At 41.0% G+C, this 17,395-nt stretch overlaps 1 protein-coding gene and 1 pseudogene across 1 annotated transcript in view; both read right to left on the reverse strand.

Moving 5' to 3' along the window:
- MARCHF11 (membrane associated ring-CH-type finger 11) overlaps positions 1 to 926 on the reverse strand; it is a 145,134-nt gene extending 144,208 nt beyond the window's left edge. The window contains exon 1 of the mRNA XM_074202022.1: positions 288 to 926. Coding sequence (XP_074058123.1) covers positions 288 to 740 — 453 coding nt within the window. The 5' untranslated portion in view covers positions 741 to 926. The remainder of the gene's footprint in view (positions 1 to 287) is intronic.
- Positions 927 to 1,058: 132 nt separating this feature from the next.
- LOC141499112 (inosine-5'-monophosphate dehydrogenase 2-like) overlaps positions 1,059 to 17,395 on the reverse strand; it is a 93,963-nt pseudogene continuing 77,626 nt past the window's right edge.

Raw genomic sequence — 17,395 nt, forward strand, 5'->3', positions numbered from 1 at the left:
GCCAGAGAGAGAGAAGACGCAAAGCAAATGAAACGCTCTCGTTGTGGACAAGGCATATGATAATGTGCGTATCTGCGTCCACTCTAAAAAGAAGGGATGGGAAGGTAAGAGATAGCGGTGGAAGTAAAGGATGCCCGCGGCTGGGCTCGGACCGGGCAGAGCCAGGACGGACGCGGGAGACTTGTCCATGGTGCTGAAGCCGCGCTCGGGCCGAGCGGCGGGGCAGCCTCTGGCTGGGGGGCAGCGAGAGTTCCGGGGCGCCCTCCGCGGCCGGGGGGCGTCCTTACCTGCTCTGCCCCCTGGAAGCAGATCTTGCAGATGGGCTGGTGGTGGGGGTGCCCGGTCCGCGGGTCGCCGGCGCTGCTGCTGCTGCTGCGGCTGCTGCGGCTGCTGCACACCGAGCGGGTCTCGGGCCGCTCCGGGGAGCCGGCGCCTTGTGCCTCGCCGCCCGCTCCGGGAGCCGGCGGCCGCTCCGAGTCCCTGGCCGCCGGCCCCGGCGGGGGAGGCTCGGAGAAGCGCCTCGGAGCCGGCCCGCAGTCCCCGGCAGGCGGCGGCTCCGGCTCGGCCAGGGGGAGCGGCGGCGGCGGCGGCGGCGGCGGCGGCGGCGGGTCCTCGCCTCCTCCGGCCGGCGGCGGCGGGTAGCGCGCGGGGCCGGCGGCCGCGGGGTCTGCGGGGGGCGGCTCGGGGGCCCCGCGCTCCGCCCGGCGGCGCCGGCTGCTGTCGCCGCCCCCCAGGCTCATGGAGTCCTCCCGCCCGCCAGCCCGGGTCGCCGGCCCCGCGAGGGGAAGAGGACGGGGCTCGGGGGGCGCCGGCGGGGGGGGGGGGCCGGGGGCCGGGGCGCCGAGCAGGGGAGAGGGCTGGCGGCGGAGCTGCTGCTCCCGGCGCGGCCGGCGCTGCTGTGGCGGCCGCTGCCCGGACCCCGCGGCGCTCGGGAGCCGCGCGGGCGGGGCGCGTGTGCGTGTCCGCTGTCCGCGTGTCCGTGAGTCTGGGGGCGTGCGCGCTCGCCGGCGGGGATGCCTCGGTGCACTCCGCGGGCCCGCCCCTAGCGCAGCCCCGGACTATTCCGGGCGCGGGCTCCCCTCGTCCGACAGGAGCCACACTGCGGCGCCCGCCGGCCGGCCGGCGGGGAGCGGGGCCGGGGAAGCCGCGGGGCCGGGGGCGCCGATGCTTGGAGGAGGGGGCGGCACCGCCGTTATCCACGCGCGCCCGGCGGAGGCCGGGGCGCGGGGCCGGGAGGAGGGCACCGGAGGAGCGGGCGCGGGGCGCTGACAGCCGCGGCAGGTCCGCACCCCGGGTGCGCCTCGGAAAGCTCGAGGACCAGGGGGCGGCGCAAAGGCGCGCGGCAGCGGGGCGAGGCCGGCCGTTACTGACCCTGCCCTGGAGTCTCCCCTCCGTCCCCGCCTGCCGTTGCCATCCCCGTGCCAATCACACCCGCCCCCCGAAGAAGGACTCGCTCTAAGCCCGGCCCTTGTGGAGTCTCACATGCCCTGCCTCCCGTTCCTCACCCCCTCCCTCTCCTCCTCCTGCCACTCCCGATTCTTCTTCCCCAAAAGGTGGGAACGACCTTGCGGTTGGAGTTTATCTCTGCACGAAATTCTGCAACCAAACGCGGGGGCCTCGTGGTTGCCCACGTCCGGGGCCCTGCTCCCGCACGCCCTGGTCACTTCAATCTGACAAGAGCCAAGGACTCAACGGAGTCTGCCGAAAGGAAGCTGCAGCACCCGATGGCCCTTTTGTTTTCTACAACCGTGAACCTAAATAACTTAGGAGTGACCTGGTCCCAAAGAAGCTCAAACCATCTAATCTCCAGGGAAAAGCCACCACTCAGCTTTTCAGGATTAGTTTTTTTTCCTTTCGGAACTTTCTCATTTAACTCAATAACTCATATCCTGCTGCAATGATCCAGACACCGATATTAGACTAAATTCTACTCTTACACAAAGCAATCGATATAGAGTAGTTTGCAAATGAACTGTGTTTATGCAAAGGCAAGGGACTTAAATATTTCAATAATATGTTATTCAATGGCCTAATAACTCTGGTAACATTTGATCTATTTCCCTTCTCGTCCTTATTAAAAACATCTACCCTCTATCATAATTCAGTGATCTTTTTTTTTTCACCCAAAAAATCATTCAGGATAGTGTCATAGTCACCATTGTATATTATCTCACTGTAGCATTAATATTGTCCATTGTATGTGTGTATGACTATAAACATATATGTGTATATATTTACACACAAAAATTGTATATTATAGGCCTTACCTGTCAGGAAGGCCTTAAAAGGATTGTCTCCCTACTGAGTCCATACTCTATGTCTATCTATGAACATTAGTACATGTGTGTATATCAGTATGTGACATTTTAAATGGACCAACTATTAGAGAATCACTAAGCTAGAAATAGTTTTCAGATTACATATTTTGGCACCAAGGAACACATTCATTATACAATCAGTTAAGAAAGCTCAGGTGGGAGAGGAGGGAGAAATAGAAATCAGGGAAAGGAAGGGGGAAGTGGAAAGGAGAAATTCAAAATTTTTATCACAGATGGTACAAAGTAAAATCATTCCCAGGTATGTCTTCTAGTTCCCTCAGTTTATTTTGTATCTTAAAATGGCAATCAGCGATCCCATTTCCAAAAAAAAATAAACTATCTTCAATGCCCTAGTAGCTTGTTATGGAGAAAATTTAGATGTAAATAGGTTTTCATTTTCAGTCGTCACCTGTCAAAGTCAAATTCCATAAGTCTGCAGTCCCTTAGATATAAAACTGACAATAATATTTGGGCAGAAGAGATTGTGAAATTTTCCTATTAAATAAAATACATTTTTTATGATTTGTAAATTTCTACTGGGAATGTTACAATATATTTTTAATAGGAAATAACAACAGGACTCCATATAAACAAGGCAGAATGACTCAGATTCTTAATAGCATAGATGAAAGATGTTTAGGTGCTAGATTTTTCCTCTCCCAAATCATTATTTCCTGAAACATTAGTAAATAAAACAATAGAAACTTAAATTTCACCAATGAACTGGCTAACAAAAATTCAAATTTATACATAAAACTTTTTTGATTGCTCCCTAAAAATGAAAATCTTTTTTCCATTCATTCTCTTCAACTAATCTAATGAATCTTCAATGAGGCAAAGAGGATATAATTCTTTGTACCTGACTCCTTAATCACAAAAAGAGTAGAGCAACAAGAAATTGAATGTTAAGATAGAAAAAGACCTTAATAGGACAGTTGGTGGGGGGGGGAGCAAAAAAAAGTAAAAATGTCATGGTTTCAAGGAAATAGATGTCTTCATCCTTAGCTCCACTGCTCACTGCCTCAGTTTTCTCTGAGTTGCAACCAGTTGATCAATCTCTAGCTTCCAATTTATAATCTTAAAATCCTATTTGAAGGATTGTCATGTGGAAAAGACTCCAGAAAGAAATGTGAGGAATTTCCTAAAGGGAAAACTTTTACTTGAAATAAAAATCTTCCTAACAATTAGAATTGCCTCAAAGTTGAATGGTAAACAGTAATGGTAAACAGTGACCATGATAATGAGTCACTGAAATGAAGCCACAGGTCATCTCCCCCATTGGACTGTAAACTCCTTGAGGACAGGGTCTGTTTTTGCCTGTCTCTCTGTTCCCATCACTTGACATTGTACCTGGTACACATAAATCCTTTTTGATTTTATTTGAAGCTGTCCAAGTATAGGCTGAAAACCCACTTTGAAGAAAAGAAGGAAGATTACTGTTCATTTATGAGATCCCTTGCACTTAGGAGATTGCAATGATTCTGTGATCAGATAAAGAATAGCAGGATGTCAGCAAGCTGTTGGTAACAGCCAAATAGTGTGTGAAAGCACCTACCTTAATCAATTGAAAATAAATGAGTTTAAAAATGAATTCTATCAATTTGAGCAAGGAAAAATGAGCAGGAATCATTTGGTAGGATTATATTTAAGAAGGAAACTATAATTGGATGCTTAAAAACTTTCTCTTTCCCCTCAAGTGAAATAAAAGCAATTGCTAAAATTAAATGTCAGTATACCCTCCAATACCTTTAGAGGCCCCTTGATTCCCAAGAGGAACAAAAAAACTTAAATCTAAAGGATCCAGTACTACCATTAGAAGTTATATCATCATGGACTTATCAAGTGCCTAATGCTAGGCACTGAAAATAAAAAGATCAAAACGAAGCAGATTTTGCTCTCTGGGTGCTTACATTTCTATCAAATATACTTCTTAAATATGTCCTAAACTTTGGGACTGTTTAATTGATGACTAGACAAAGTAAGAAACCAGAAAAATGAATAGGAAAAACTCCTGAGGAGAAAAGCAATGACTTTGTGGGGTTGTCAAAAATCTTCAGGGTGAGTCTTTTGAAATACCTCCTCAGACTTATCCAGAAGTCTCTCCCAGAGATGTTCTAGCATTCATTTCAGCTTTCATGAAGTATAAACCAAGTACCTCTTTTGGCCTTTGGTTTGAAGAAGCTAAAGTTCAAAGATGTATTGTGTAGAGAAAAGAAAACGTGTTTTGAAAACAACTGATTTTATTAAGTGACAAAATGGAGATTCCTGCTTTGTACACTGTGGTTACTCAATATATCACACCAAAGTTAAGGGTGTGTTTATGTGATCAAAAACAATCAAATATAAATCTGTTCAGGACTCTATGTATACAAGTCCAAAAAAATCCTTAGAAACACTGTTAGTTGAAAAATAACTGCCTTCTATTTTGCTCTATATGACACCAAAAATAAGTTATTCTTCAAATCCTTCAAATTGGCTAGTTGAGTTAATTGATGGATAAACCAAATTAGCCACATTGCCCAATCAACTGAATCCAATTCAAGTAGCATTATTAAGTATCTGTTATGGAGCTCTGCCTCATGCACAAGTCAAGACATCACCCAAAGATTTTTTTGGTCTTCTTCAAAATTGAAGGATGAATAACTAGAAGATAAAATATTGTGCCAGGGAATTTATAAAAAAAAATGAGTAAGGCAAAGTTCCTGAGGATCTTACATGAATCTTATAGCTTATATCTTACACAAATAAGTATAGTACAGGGACACATTTTCTAAGTCCCTTAATGAGGCTTAAGCAAAGTGCTCTTAGGGATTCAGAGTAACCTTTAGACAGGACTTGGAAAGGTGATTGTGGTTTCTAAAAGCAGAGTCAGGAGAATCCAGCTAGTGGTGGATTAGGGCTAGGCAAAAGAAGATTTTTTTTACATTCTATTAACATTTTGTTTTCCAATTATATACAATATCTACCTATCATTTTTTGTAAGATTTTAAATTTTACAATTTTTCCCCCACACTGCCTTCCCTCCCACCCCCCAGAAGGCTGTCTGATAGCCTTTACATTGTTTCCACGCCATACATTGATGTAAATTGAATGTTATAAGAGTAAACATAGGAGTAAACAAAAAAAAAAAAACCCTCACCCCCAAGAAGATGAGAAACCTCAAGAATAGAGAGAGAAAAAAAAATTGTGTTCAGATTCCAATGGCTCTGTCTCTGGGTTGAGTTGCTTACTTTATCATAAGTCCACCAGAGTAGTTGCTTCTATATTTTCCCCCACAGTTGCTATTACTAGCTGTACCACCACTCTATTTCTCCCCATTCTCATTTATTCTATTCTTTCTCTCCTTTCATCCTGGCCCTGTCCAAAAGTGTATTGAATCTGAGAACCCTCTTACTCAATCTTCGTTCTCTTCTATCACCTATTCCCCCTTCCCTTCCCCTATTCCCTCTCATCCCATCCCTTTCCTCTCATCCTTCTCTAGGGCAAGACAGATTTCCTCACCCTATTTTAAGTGTGTATGTCATTTCCTCCCTGAGCCATTTCCGATGAGAAGGAAGGCTCACTCATTCCCCCTTGCCTTCCCCGCCACACTCCATTGAAAAAGCTTTTTTCGTGACTCTTATGTGAAATCTCTCAGCTTCTTCTTCATCTCCTTTTCCTTCCTCCTAGTACTTTCCCCCATCGCCCCTTGACTCCATCCCTTTACCACATCATACCATTATATTCTGCTCCTTCCCATGTCCTGTCTATATATGCTCCTTCTAACAACTCTTATAAATGAGAAAGTTCATATGAGTTATCAATATCTTCTTCCCGTGCAGTAATACAAACAGTTCAATACCATTAAGTTCCTCATAGTTAGTCCTTCCCTTCCACCCTCTCTATGGTTCACCAGAGTCCTGTACTTGGAGATCAAACTGGTTGTTTCAGTAGGAAAGTTTGAAAGTCCCTTGTTTCATTGAAAGTCCATCTTTTCCCTTGAAAGAGGATGTTCAGTTTTGCTGGGTAGTTGATTCTTGGTTGTAAACCAAGATGATTTGCCTTCCGGATTATCATATTCCAATCCCTATGAGCCTTTAGTGTAGATGCTGCCAAATCCTGTGTAATCCTGACTATGGAGTTGAATTGTTTGTTTCTGACAGTTTTTAGAATTTTCTCTTTGATTTGGGAGTTTTGGAATTTGGCTATAATATTCCTGAAAGTTTTTCTTTTGGAATCTCTTTCAGGAGGTGACCAGTGAATTATCTCAATTTCTATTTTACCTTCTGCTTCTAGGATCTCAGGGCAGTTTTGCTGTATTATTTCTTGAAAAATGAAGTCTAGCCTCTTCTCCTGATCATGGCTTTCAGATAGTCCAATAATTTTTAAATTATTTCTTCTGGATCTGTTTTTGAGGTTGGTTGTTTTTCCAGTGAGATATTTAACATTTTCTTCTAATTTTTGGCTTCTTTGGAAGAGCTTTATTTCTTCCTGATTTCTTACAAAGTCATCAGCTTCCTTTATTCTGCATTTGAAGGAGTTATTTTCTTCAGAGAGCCTTTTTATCTCCTTTTCCAGCTGGCCAGTTCTGCTTTTTAAGGCATTCTCCTCTTCAATTGCCTTTTGTTTTGCTTTTTTTCCATTAGGCCTAAACTGGTTATTAACATATTATTTTCCTCAGTATTTTTTGTGTATCTTTCACCAAGCTGTTGATTTGGTTTTCATGATTTTTCTGTAGCACTCTCATTTCTCCTCCCAATTTTTCCTCCACCTCCCTTAATTGTTTTTCATAGTCTTTTTTTGAGCTCATCCATAGTCTGAGCCTATTTCCTATTTTTCTTGGAGGTTTTAGATATGGAAGCTTCAATTTAAGGGGCAGCTAGGTGGCGTAGTGGATAAAGCACTGTCTTTGGAGTCAGGAGTACCTGGGTTCAAATCCGGTCTCAGACACTTAATAATTACCTAGCTGTGTGGCCTTGGGCAAGCCACTTCACCCCATTTGCCTTGCAAAAGAAAAAAAACTAAAAAAAAGCTTCAGTTTTGTCATCATCAAGTACTGTGTTTTGACCTTCCATGAAACTAAAGTAATTCTCTATGGTCAGATTCTTCTTTTTTCTGTTGTTTACTCATTTCCTCAGCCCAAGACTAATTTACAGCACTTCCAAGGATTTAGGGGTTTTTTTTGGGGGGATACCCCACTTGGTCCTTTATTCCCCCAAGGTCATATGCTCTCTTGTCCATGTTTTGATATGTAGATGACCCCATACTTCCCTGGAGCTATAAGGAGGGATCCAGCTTGGTTACTTAGTATGGAAGCCCAAATCGCAACCTGGATCTGAGTGTAGACTAGCAGCAGATTCCTAGCCCCAGGGAGAGCAAAGAAATCTCTGCAGATTTCCCTTACTGTCTCTGGGGGTGCAGGCTACTTTCTCCAGATTCTCGGTGCAGGTTGTGCAGCTGGTGCTGCTCACTCCACACTCATTCTGATGTAGCAGAGTTCTCTCCCTGCCCCTTCAAGCTGTTGCTGGTGATCTCTGGGCTTGGCTGGGCTAGGTTGGGTTACCCTGCAGCTTTTTTCCAACCCCAGTCCTGGTGAACCACACTTTTCCCACGAAACTTCTAAGTTATCTTAGACTGGGAAATTGTATCACTCAGGCTTTCTGTAGGCTCTGCCCCTTTAAATTTTGGCTAGAGTCATCATTTCTTGGCTTTTGGAGTTTGGGGGATAAGGAGTTCCTGGGAAATGGTGCCTTCGCTCTGCCATCTTGGCTCCACTGTCCTCCAAAGAAAGATTTTGAATACTATGCTAAAGAGATTCTGAGTAGGGAAGCAAGATGATCAGAAAGAAGGTTTGACTTGGCAGCAGGAATTTGGATTGGTATAAGGAGAGACTGAGAGCAGAGAGATCCATGCAATTGTTTCTTGAAATAGTCCAGGTGAAAGGTAATAAGAGCCTTAATTTAGTGGCAGAGGTAGGGATAGAAAGAAAGGAAGACATAGGTATTAGAAATATTGTGAAAGATTTAGTGACTAGATGCTGGGGTAAACAAAGCAAAGGAAATGAAAGGAAGATGTGCAATACAAATGAAACCCAAGGGGGTGGCTAGGTGGCATAGTGGATAAAGCACCCGCCTTGGAGTCAGGAGTATCTGGGTTCAAATATCGTCTCAGACACTTAATAATTACCTAGCTGTGTGGCCTTGGGCAAGCCACTTAACCCCATTTGCCTTGCAAAAAACAAAAAAAAATGAAACCCAAATCTTATACTGTTCAAATTTTTATATGACTTATAAGGTAATGAGGTTAAGAACTTCTTTGATCCTTATATGCACTAATGAGTCTTTCCCAAGCAAAAACTTATTTGTGCTACAGATAGCTGTACTCCACCCTTCCATACCTACTCATCTTTAACCCTGTCTTTACCCAAATTTTTCCAGTAGCTAGAAATAATTACATTTCTACATTGATCCTTTCCCTAAGGAAGCAGTATAGAGTTCTGGCCTGAATCAGGAAAAATCTATCTTCTTGAATTCATATTTGCCATCAAACACCAGCCCTTGTAACCCTGGGCAAGTAACTTAACCATCTTTGCCTCAGTTTTCTTCATCTATAAAATGAGCTGGAAAAGGAAAAGGCAAACCACTCCAACATCTTTGCTAAAAGGATTTCAAATGCGGTTCCAAAGAGTTAGCCACAGATGGGACTTTCTGTTCTCTACATTTTATCTTACCTTCACCTACTTTAATTCTTACATTTCACTCAGTACTCTTTCTTACCCAAAACTTTGCTCAAGTTCTAATCCTAGAATAAAAATACCCATCAAATCATTAAGCATTACTTTTTGCAATTGAAAACCCATGTCTTCACCAACAAGAACAAAATGTAGATTTCCCCCAATAGCACATATTATTTTAATATGTTAGAATTGTAATGGTTTATATTCCATTGAAAAACAATTACAGAAGAAGCATTTACTTTTGAAGGAACTAATTTAAACTCACAAAAGTTGTTTTTTGTATACTTTCCACCCAATTTGTTATTGCAAAGTATGCATGAGAAATGTGCTTAGAGATTTTTTTTAATGTTTTCCTCTATGTGATTAGGAATAGATTGACTATTACTTAGAAATTTGAATGTCCTTTTAACTTTTTCAGTAGGATTCTCTGGTTATAAAAGGCAACACATCTGTTTTAGTCACCTGAAAATATTAATGTAAAGATGTTCTTTACCTCTCTTCCTGACGCTGCCCCCTTAAACAAAATATTTAAAGTCCTAGCTTATTTCTGAGGAATCCCTGGAAATAATGAGGAAAAAGATCACTGTTCTAAAATAGCTGATCACCTTGAAAGAAAGTTTATATACTTTAATAGGGAAAAGGCTTAGAGTAGGAGCAGTAGGTGGCTAAGTGGAAGGAGTGCTGGCCCTGGAGTCAGCAGGACCTGAGATCAAATTTGTCCTCCACACTTAATACTTACTCAGTTGTGTGACCTTGGGCAAGTCATTTAACCCATTGCCTTGCAAAAAAAAATTTTTAAGTTTTAAAAAGGAAACAGCTTAGAGGTAGCGTATCATAATGGATATAGAGATGACCTCAAAACCAGAAAGACCTGGTTCAAGCCTGCCTCTGACCCTTCTTGCTCTGGGGCCATGGGCAAGTAAATTAAACTCTCAAAGCTCTAGGCAATTATCTAAGCTTATATATTGCCAGGAAAGTACCTACCTACTTGAAAAAGGGAGTTTTCCTCACTGACCTTTTACTAGTGAACTGTCAAGTCCAGTCCTAAATCTTTATCTATAAAAGTAGATTTAGGAATCTCTCAGTTTTATAAATATGTAAAGTAATTTGAAACTCTGTAGTAGATGGGATATGTCAGTATGTAGACACAAACACACAACCCAGACACTTTAGGGCAAAAGTTATGGAAAAAGTATTAAATCAACTAAGTACATAGAAACTTATAAACCTAATTGAAAATTTGTATATAAATCTTCATAATTTGATGGTATTCACCCAAGAGTTTCAAAGAAACTCAAGGGTGAAATTGTAGAGCTGTTGGTCAGAATGTGATATTCTGCTATTATAAATATCCATTCAGCTGTAAGATTCAAGGAATGCCTGTCACCAGTCCTTAAAAAGAGTACCAGAGGAAATCCTAGACACTACTAAATGAAAGACTCAACACAAACTGAATATCAGTATCTAAAATATATGATAGGCTAATTGAACATATATCAAAGAAAAAGAAATACTTGTTTCATTCTTTATACTTGTATACACAGAACCTAGCATCATGTCTGCCACATAGTAAGTAAGCTCCTAATAAATACTTACTGATGTCTATATCAGGAAAACATGAAGTACCAGTCTACATGAAAGTAATTAAGCATGAGGACTAGCTAGAAATAGCTTCCATACATCCTTAACAAAATTTCACCAGAAAAAAGGATATTAAAAAATGAAATAAGATACAGTGAAATTGTGGCAACATTTACCATCAATAGAGTTTTGGTTTTGATCCAAAAGCAAAAAGTAATGGTAAATAAATAGAAAAGAATGGAAAAAATGAAAAATGGGATTCCCTTTGGATCTGTACCAAGGCTTTATTTAGCTTTAAAATGATCTGGAAGATGGGGTGAGCTCAAAATCTTTTGCTTGACAATTGTGATAATTTAAAAATTCTTAGAAGCATAGTTTCTGGTTAATTTAGGCATTTTATTCATAAGACCAGGACATTTTTTTAAGAAGAGGATGGTCATTTGACACCTCTCTTAAATCAAAGATCCTTAATAGAGGCGGACTTACAGTTTTTATTCCTTTTGAAGAGTAAGTATTCCTAAAGGGTGCCTAGTTGATTATTACAATGGAAGATGAGCTATATTAAAATAAAGGTTTTGGGATACTAGATTTAGGTCACCCAAATCTTGCACAAAGACATCAATTTCCTTATCTAGAAAGAAAGGGAGAATCAACATTTCCCCAGACCTGTATGACCAAACAATAAACACAAATGTAACCATAAGCCCAAACTTAGAATTTCCTTTGTTTTCTTATTAGATCTTATTAGATCTTCAGGGTAAATCAAAAAGATTCCCCACACTCACTGATTTCTAGCTGAGTAAGTAGAAAAGGGGAAACATCTTGGTCCTAATTCAACAATTAGTTATTAAATACAAAAAAACTGATTTTCTCACAAACTCGGTGAGAAATGTCTTTCCATTCTGGCCCTCATTCCCTAGACAAGTCTGAATGCTTGTTTGACATGCCTTTTTGCCTCAGAAATGTGTGACTTGGGGCAGCTAGGTGGCGCAGTAGATAGAACACTGGCCCTGGAGTCAGGAGTACCTGAGTTCAAATCCAGACTCAGACACTTAATAATTACCTAGCTGTGTGGCCTTGGGCAAGCCACTTAACCCCATTGCCTTGCAAAAACTTAAAAAAAAAAAAAGAAATGTGTGACTTTCAGGCCATCTAAAACTGAGAACCTTGATGTGAATTATATAAGGACTTCTGTCTTTGGTTCAGTATTTGGCTGGTGTCATGGCCCTGTTGATCAGATCCCATACCTATATTTCTTACCTCTCATTTTCCCTTTTAGATCCCTGGTTTCCTTATAGGTTATCATCCAGGCACTTGCCTGTCCCTGAGACTTTGTTACCTAGGTTTCTAGCATGAATTCTTGATGTCAACTCTTGGATTCTCACCTTCAAACTATTCTTTTCTGGTTTTTGACCTCTGCTTGAGTGGCTGGCTGGTTACTCCCAAAGTCCAACCAATAAAACATACTTCAAAAGTCCTTGTGATCATCACTACATTATAGCACTGTATAATAATTGATAGACATTTCATGACTCTAGGTCACCAGAAAAGTTAAATTGTAATTGAGTGTTGAGAAGGATGTTAGATGGAATTTCATTTTATAAATATTTTTATTCAGATACCTGTTGCTTTTTTTTTAATTGTACTTAAAGTAGTACCCTTCAGAGTACAGAGACTATCACTTATATGGAATATCTCACTCTACAGGGATGCATATAAGTAATGTGTTTACTACTTTACCCAATAGATAGCAAGCTTATAGCACTCATTATTCCAAGAAGTGGTATGCTCTGAAAATGTAATTAAGTTTAAAAAGTCTTTAGATAAATTCTTGGTTATATATCTATAATGCTTTATCACAGCTGGTACTTAATAGAATAGCATAAGAGAAAGCCATAGCTTCTCTCTCCCTCCCCTATTGACCATCTACTTACCTGACAACATATTACTTAAAATTCTCAACATTACAGTCACTGCTTTGAATAAGGGCATTATCTCCCTAGATCCTTTGTTTAAAAAAGAATATTTGTTGTTACCTAAAACATCACAGATTAGCTTTGTCACATAACAGATAACAAGGTAGTAAAAGAATGGAACATAGGACAAATAATGAACAGACTTGAGAAAGACTTTAAGTAAGGGGCAAAAACCAGGGAGATCAAGTTTGTTGAGACTCTTCAATGTGATGCACAATAACTAAGGGAGAAGTATGAAAAATAAGATGTTAGGATGGGATATGAGTGCTCTAAATCAGTAAATCATGTATTGAGAAAAAGGTAAGTAACCCTAGATATTAGGGAAAATTAGAGATTTTTGGAAGAAACCTCTCATCTTTTTAACTGATATAATCCAGAATAATTACTTGTGTTTTTTTTTCATAAAATACCAGTTGGTATTGAAGTAGAGGAAATATGAAACAGAAATGAAAGTGTTTTAGTTAACTTATTTCAAAAACGTTCTGTATTGGGGCAGCTAGGTTGTGCAGTGGATAGAGCACCGACCCTGGAGTCAGGAGGACCTGAGTTCAAATTCGACTTCAGACGCTTAATAATTACCTAGCTGTGTGACTTTGGGCAAGTCACTTCATCCCAATGCCTTAAATAAAATTTAAAAAATTGTTCTGTGTCATCCATGTTAAGTAAGTAACCTCTTTCTGTATTGGTCTTACATTAACACTGATCCCTGTCCCATTGTCTAAGCTATCAAAACTACTTGGGATCCCCATATCCCCATCCTATTGTTAGCTAGATAAATAGTTCACATTGTAGGCAATCTGGAACCTAAATACCAAAAGCTATCTCACTAGATGGGGAAAGTGGCACTCCCTCCTGGTATATTTTGATATTCAAGTAAAGATTCTTGAAGTTGGCTCAACAAAGGGATACAGAGATGTAAATACTCCTTCCCACATTCGTGCCCCAAAATGGAGCTGCTGAGATCCAGATCCACTGAGATAATAGGAATTACCTCAACTCTGTCTTCTCCCACCTTAACTCCTTTCTTAGCATTTACACCACCCATCTTGTTCCTCTACATAAACCTTATCCTTACACTTGATGACTGCTGCTGTTATCAGCCCAGTTGCAACTTCTTGAACTGTTTCTAATTACCTTATGCTACTCTCTCCCTATGATGCTTATTCCCCTAATTAACTGTTGCTGCTGATTCAGCCCAGATTATTTTTCTTTTGTTTTGCTGAGTTTCCTGACCCTTGCTTGTGACCTCGTGACTGCCTTTATTCTCTCTCTCTCTCTCTCTCTGTCTGTCGGTCTATCTCTCTGTTAATCCCTCTCTCTGCCTCTGTGTGTGTCTCTCTCTGTCTCTCTGTCAATCTCTCTCTCTCTCTCTCTCTCTCTCTCTCTCTCTCTCTCTGCCTCTGTGTCTCTCTGTCTCTCAGTCTCTCTCGCTCTGCCTCTGTGTGTGTGTGTCTCTCTCTCTGCCTCTGTGTGTGTGTGTGTGTGTGTGTGTCCCAGCTTTTTGCTAGTTTCCTTAAGAGATATAGCCTTTATCCATTACTAGTGCTTAATTTGCTTACTTTTTACTTCCTACTTTAATAGTCACAGTAAATATGTAATAAATCCATGCCTTTGAATTGAGAGTCAATCTGGGAAATTCTTTCCTGACTTTCCAAAGAGCCCAGTACACTCTTTCCTGCCTTCATCAGTATCACTCTCAGAGATAGGTCATTTATTTGACTTGATGAACAATTGATTTGACCCAACATGGCAATTCTTAAGTTCTTAATGGAAAAATAAATTAGTAAATACAACAAATACCAAAGTTAAAAATAAAAGACTGATAAAGGAATTAAATATTTGTATGGAAGTTAAAAATTAAAATATAAGGAAAAGAAAAGCCACTTTAAGAACATAGCAAAAGTGATAATTATGTTATAAAAAGTACTGTTAGAGGGGATGGAGCCAAGATGGTGGCATGAGGACAGATTTTCCCAAGAGCACTCTCCAAAATATTTCAAAAACCTTAAAATTATGACTCTCATTAAATTTTTGAGAGACAGAACCCACAGAAAGATCCAGTGAGGCAATTCTCTAGCCCAAGGTAAACTGGAGGATCATGGAGGGGGCAGCAGCACAACCAGGATCACTAGGCAGAGCAAGGGAGCTCTAGCCATCCAGAAACAGCTTATGAGGTGCCTGGGTCCCTGGGAGCACCAGCTCCTGGAAGAAGAAGCAGTTTCCTGGCCTGCCAACACAGGGCATATCAAACACAACTTAGAAGATCAGCAGAAGATCTTGTTGTCTGCAAAAGCAAGCAAGGAGCCCAGGCCAGCTTGGCCCTCAGTGCAGCTGTGGTCCTCAGTGCAGCCACAGCCATCAGTGCAACCCAGACCCTAGGAAAAGGAAGCAGGCCCACAGAGCCACCCAGCAGGGAGTAGCCCAGCAGCTACCCTCAGAGCACTCAGCCCCAGAAAGTAAGGGAGTAGAGGAAGACTGGCAAGGCCTCTCCTCTGTCTTTGGGACAGGACTTTTGTGCTTTGTCCATACCAGACCCTGGTCACAAACCAAAGCAGGGCAGGGACATTCCTCAGAGCTCCAGGATAGAGGGATCTGCTTGTGGCCATCAGTAGACCAAAGCATAGGCCAGAAGACCAGTCAGAGTTTCTCATAAAACCTTGAAGGAACTGAGGTCCTTGTTTAGGTCACAATAATACTCAAAAGCTTGGGAAGCATCCCAAAATCATGGCACAGGTTGGGAAATGAGTAAACAGAAAAATAGGAGACTGACCATAGACAATTACTTTGGTCCCTTGGAGGATCAAAACACACACTCAGAAGATGACAAAATCCAAGTTTCTGAATCCAAAACCTCCAAGAAAAATAGGAATTGGGTTCAGGCTATGGCAGAGCTCAAAAAATATTTTGAAAATCAAGAAAAGGAGGTAGAGGAAAAATTAGGAAGAGAAATGAGAGAGATGCAGGAAAAACATGAAAACCAAATCAGCAGCTTAGTCAAAGAGATCCAAAAACATGCTGAAGAAAACGATATGTTAAAAACTAGTTTAGGTTAAATGGAAAAAGCAGTCCAAAAACGTTAAGAAGGAGAAGAATACCTTAAAAAGCAGTATTGGCCAGATGGCAAAGGAGATAAGAAAGCTCTCTGAGGAAAACAAATGCTTCAAACATAGAATGGAGCTAAAGGAAGCTGATGACTTTGTGAGGAATAAAGAAACAATAAAACAATACCAAAAGAATGAAAAACTAGAAGAAAACATGAAATAAATATCTCATTGAAAAAAAACAACTGACCTGAAAAAAGATGCAGAAGAGACAATTTAAAAATTATTTGGCTACCTTAAAGTCATGATTGGGAAAAGAAACTTGACTTCATTTTTAAGGAATTTCTACAGGAAAATTACCCTGATATTCAAGAAGCAGGGGGTAAAATAGAAAGTGACAGAATCCACTGATCTTCTGAAAGAGATCCCCCCCCCAAAAAAACCCAGGAATATTATAGCCAAATTCCAGAACTCCCAAATAGAAAATACTACAAGCAGTCAGAATGGAGCTACAATCACGATCATGTAGGACTTAACAGCATCCACATTAAGGGCTCATAGGACTTGGAACATAATATTCCAGAAGGCAACCAAGAATCAACTACCAAGCAAAACTTAATGTCTTCTTCCAAAGGGAAAAGATGGACATTGAACGAAATAGGGGAAGTTCAAATGTTCCTATTGAAATGGCCACAGCTGAACAGAAAGTTGATCTTCAAGTACAGGACTCAGATGAAGCATTGAGAGAGTGGACAAGAAGGGTAAATTATGAGGGATTTAATAATGATGAACTCCATGTATTCCTTCATGGGAAGATGATTCTGATAATACTCATATGAACCTTCTCATTTAAAGGGCAGTTAGAAGCATATATAAACAAAACACAAGAGGGAACTGAATTTTAAGATATAATATATTGTAAAAATGGAGTCAGTGGGTGAAAAGGAAATGGACTGGGAGAAAGGGAAAGAAAAGGTTGAATAAGTTAATATATTTCATGTAAAGGAGTCAAGAAAAAATTTTTTGTAAAGGAGTGGAAGGGGGGAAGGGGGGAATGAGGGAGCCTTTATTCTCATCAGAAATGGTTCAGAGAGGAAGCAACATATATATATATATATATATATATATATATATATATATATATATATAATAGGATATAGAAATCTAAAGGGAAAGGAAAGAAAGGGGATAGGAGAAAGGAGTCAGTGGGAGGGGAGGGGGGATGTAGATGATAGAAGAGAAGGTAGATCTTGGGAGAGGGTAGTCAGATACAACACATTTTCTTTTTAACTTTTTTTCAAGGTGGTGGGATTAGGTGGCCTGTCTGGGACAATGGGGCTGGGTCTCTGTGATGGGATGTAGGCTTGGGGCCTCCTGACCCCAAGGCCTGGTGCTCTATCCATTATGTCATTTGGCCACCCCATAGCACGCTTTTGCACTTTTGAATAGGGACAGTGAAAGGAGAGAAAATACAATAAATGGTAGTGGGGAGGAATGGATGGAAGGAATTATAAACAGCAACTGTGGAAAAACATGGAAGTAACTTCTCTGATGGACTTACAATAAAGAATGTGATCTATCCTAGAGACAGAGCTGATGGTATCTAAACACAGATTGAAGCAAATTTTTTTCTCTCTTTCACTTGTGAGGTTTTTTTTATTTTTTGTGGGGAGAAGGGGGGTTATTGTTTACTCTTACTACAAGACTATTTTGGGTAAATAAAATGAGAATGAAAAAAGTACTGTTAGAAAGGAGAAAAAAAAT

The sequence above is a fragment of the Macrotis lagotis genome, chromosome X (genome assembly GCF_037893015.1).
Source record: "Macrotis lagotis isolate mMagLag1 chromosome X, bilby.v1.9.chrom.fasta, whole genome shotgun sequence".
Classification (NCBI taxonomy): Eukaryota; Metazoa; Chordata; class Mammalia; order Peramelemorphia; family Peramelidae; genus Macrotis; species Macrotis lagotis.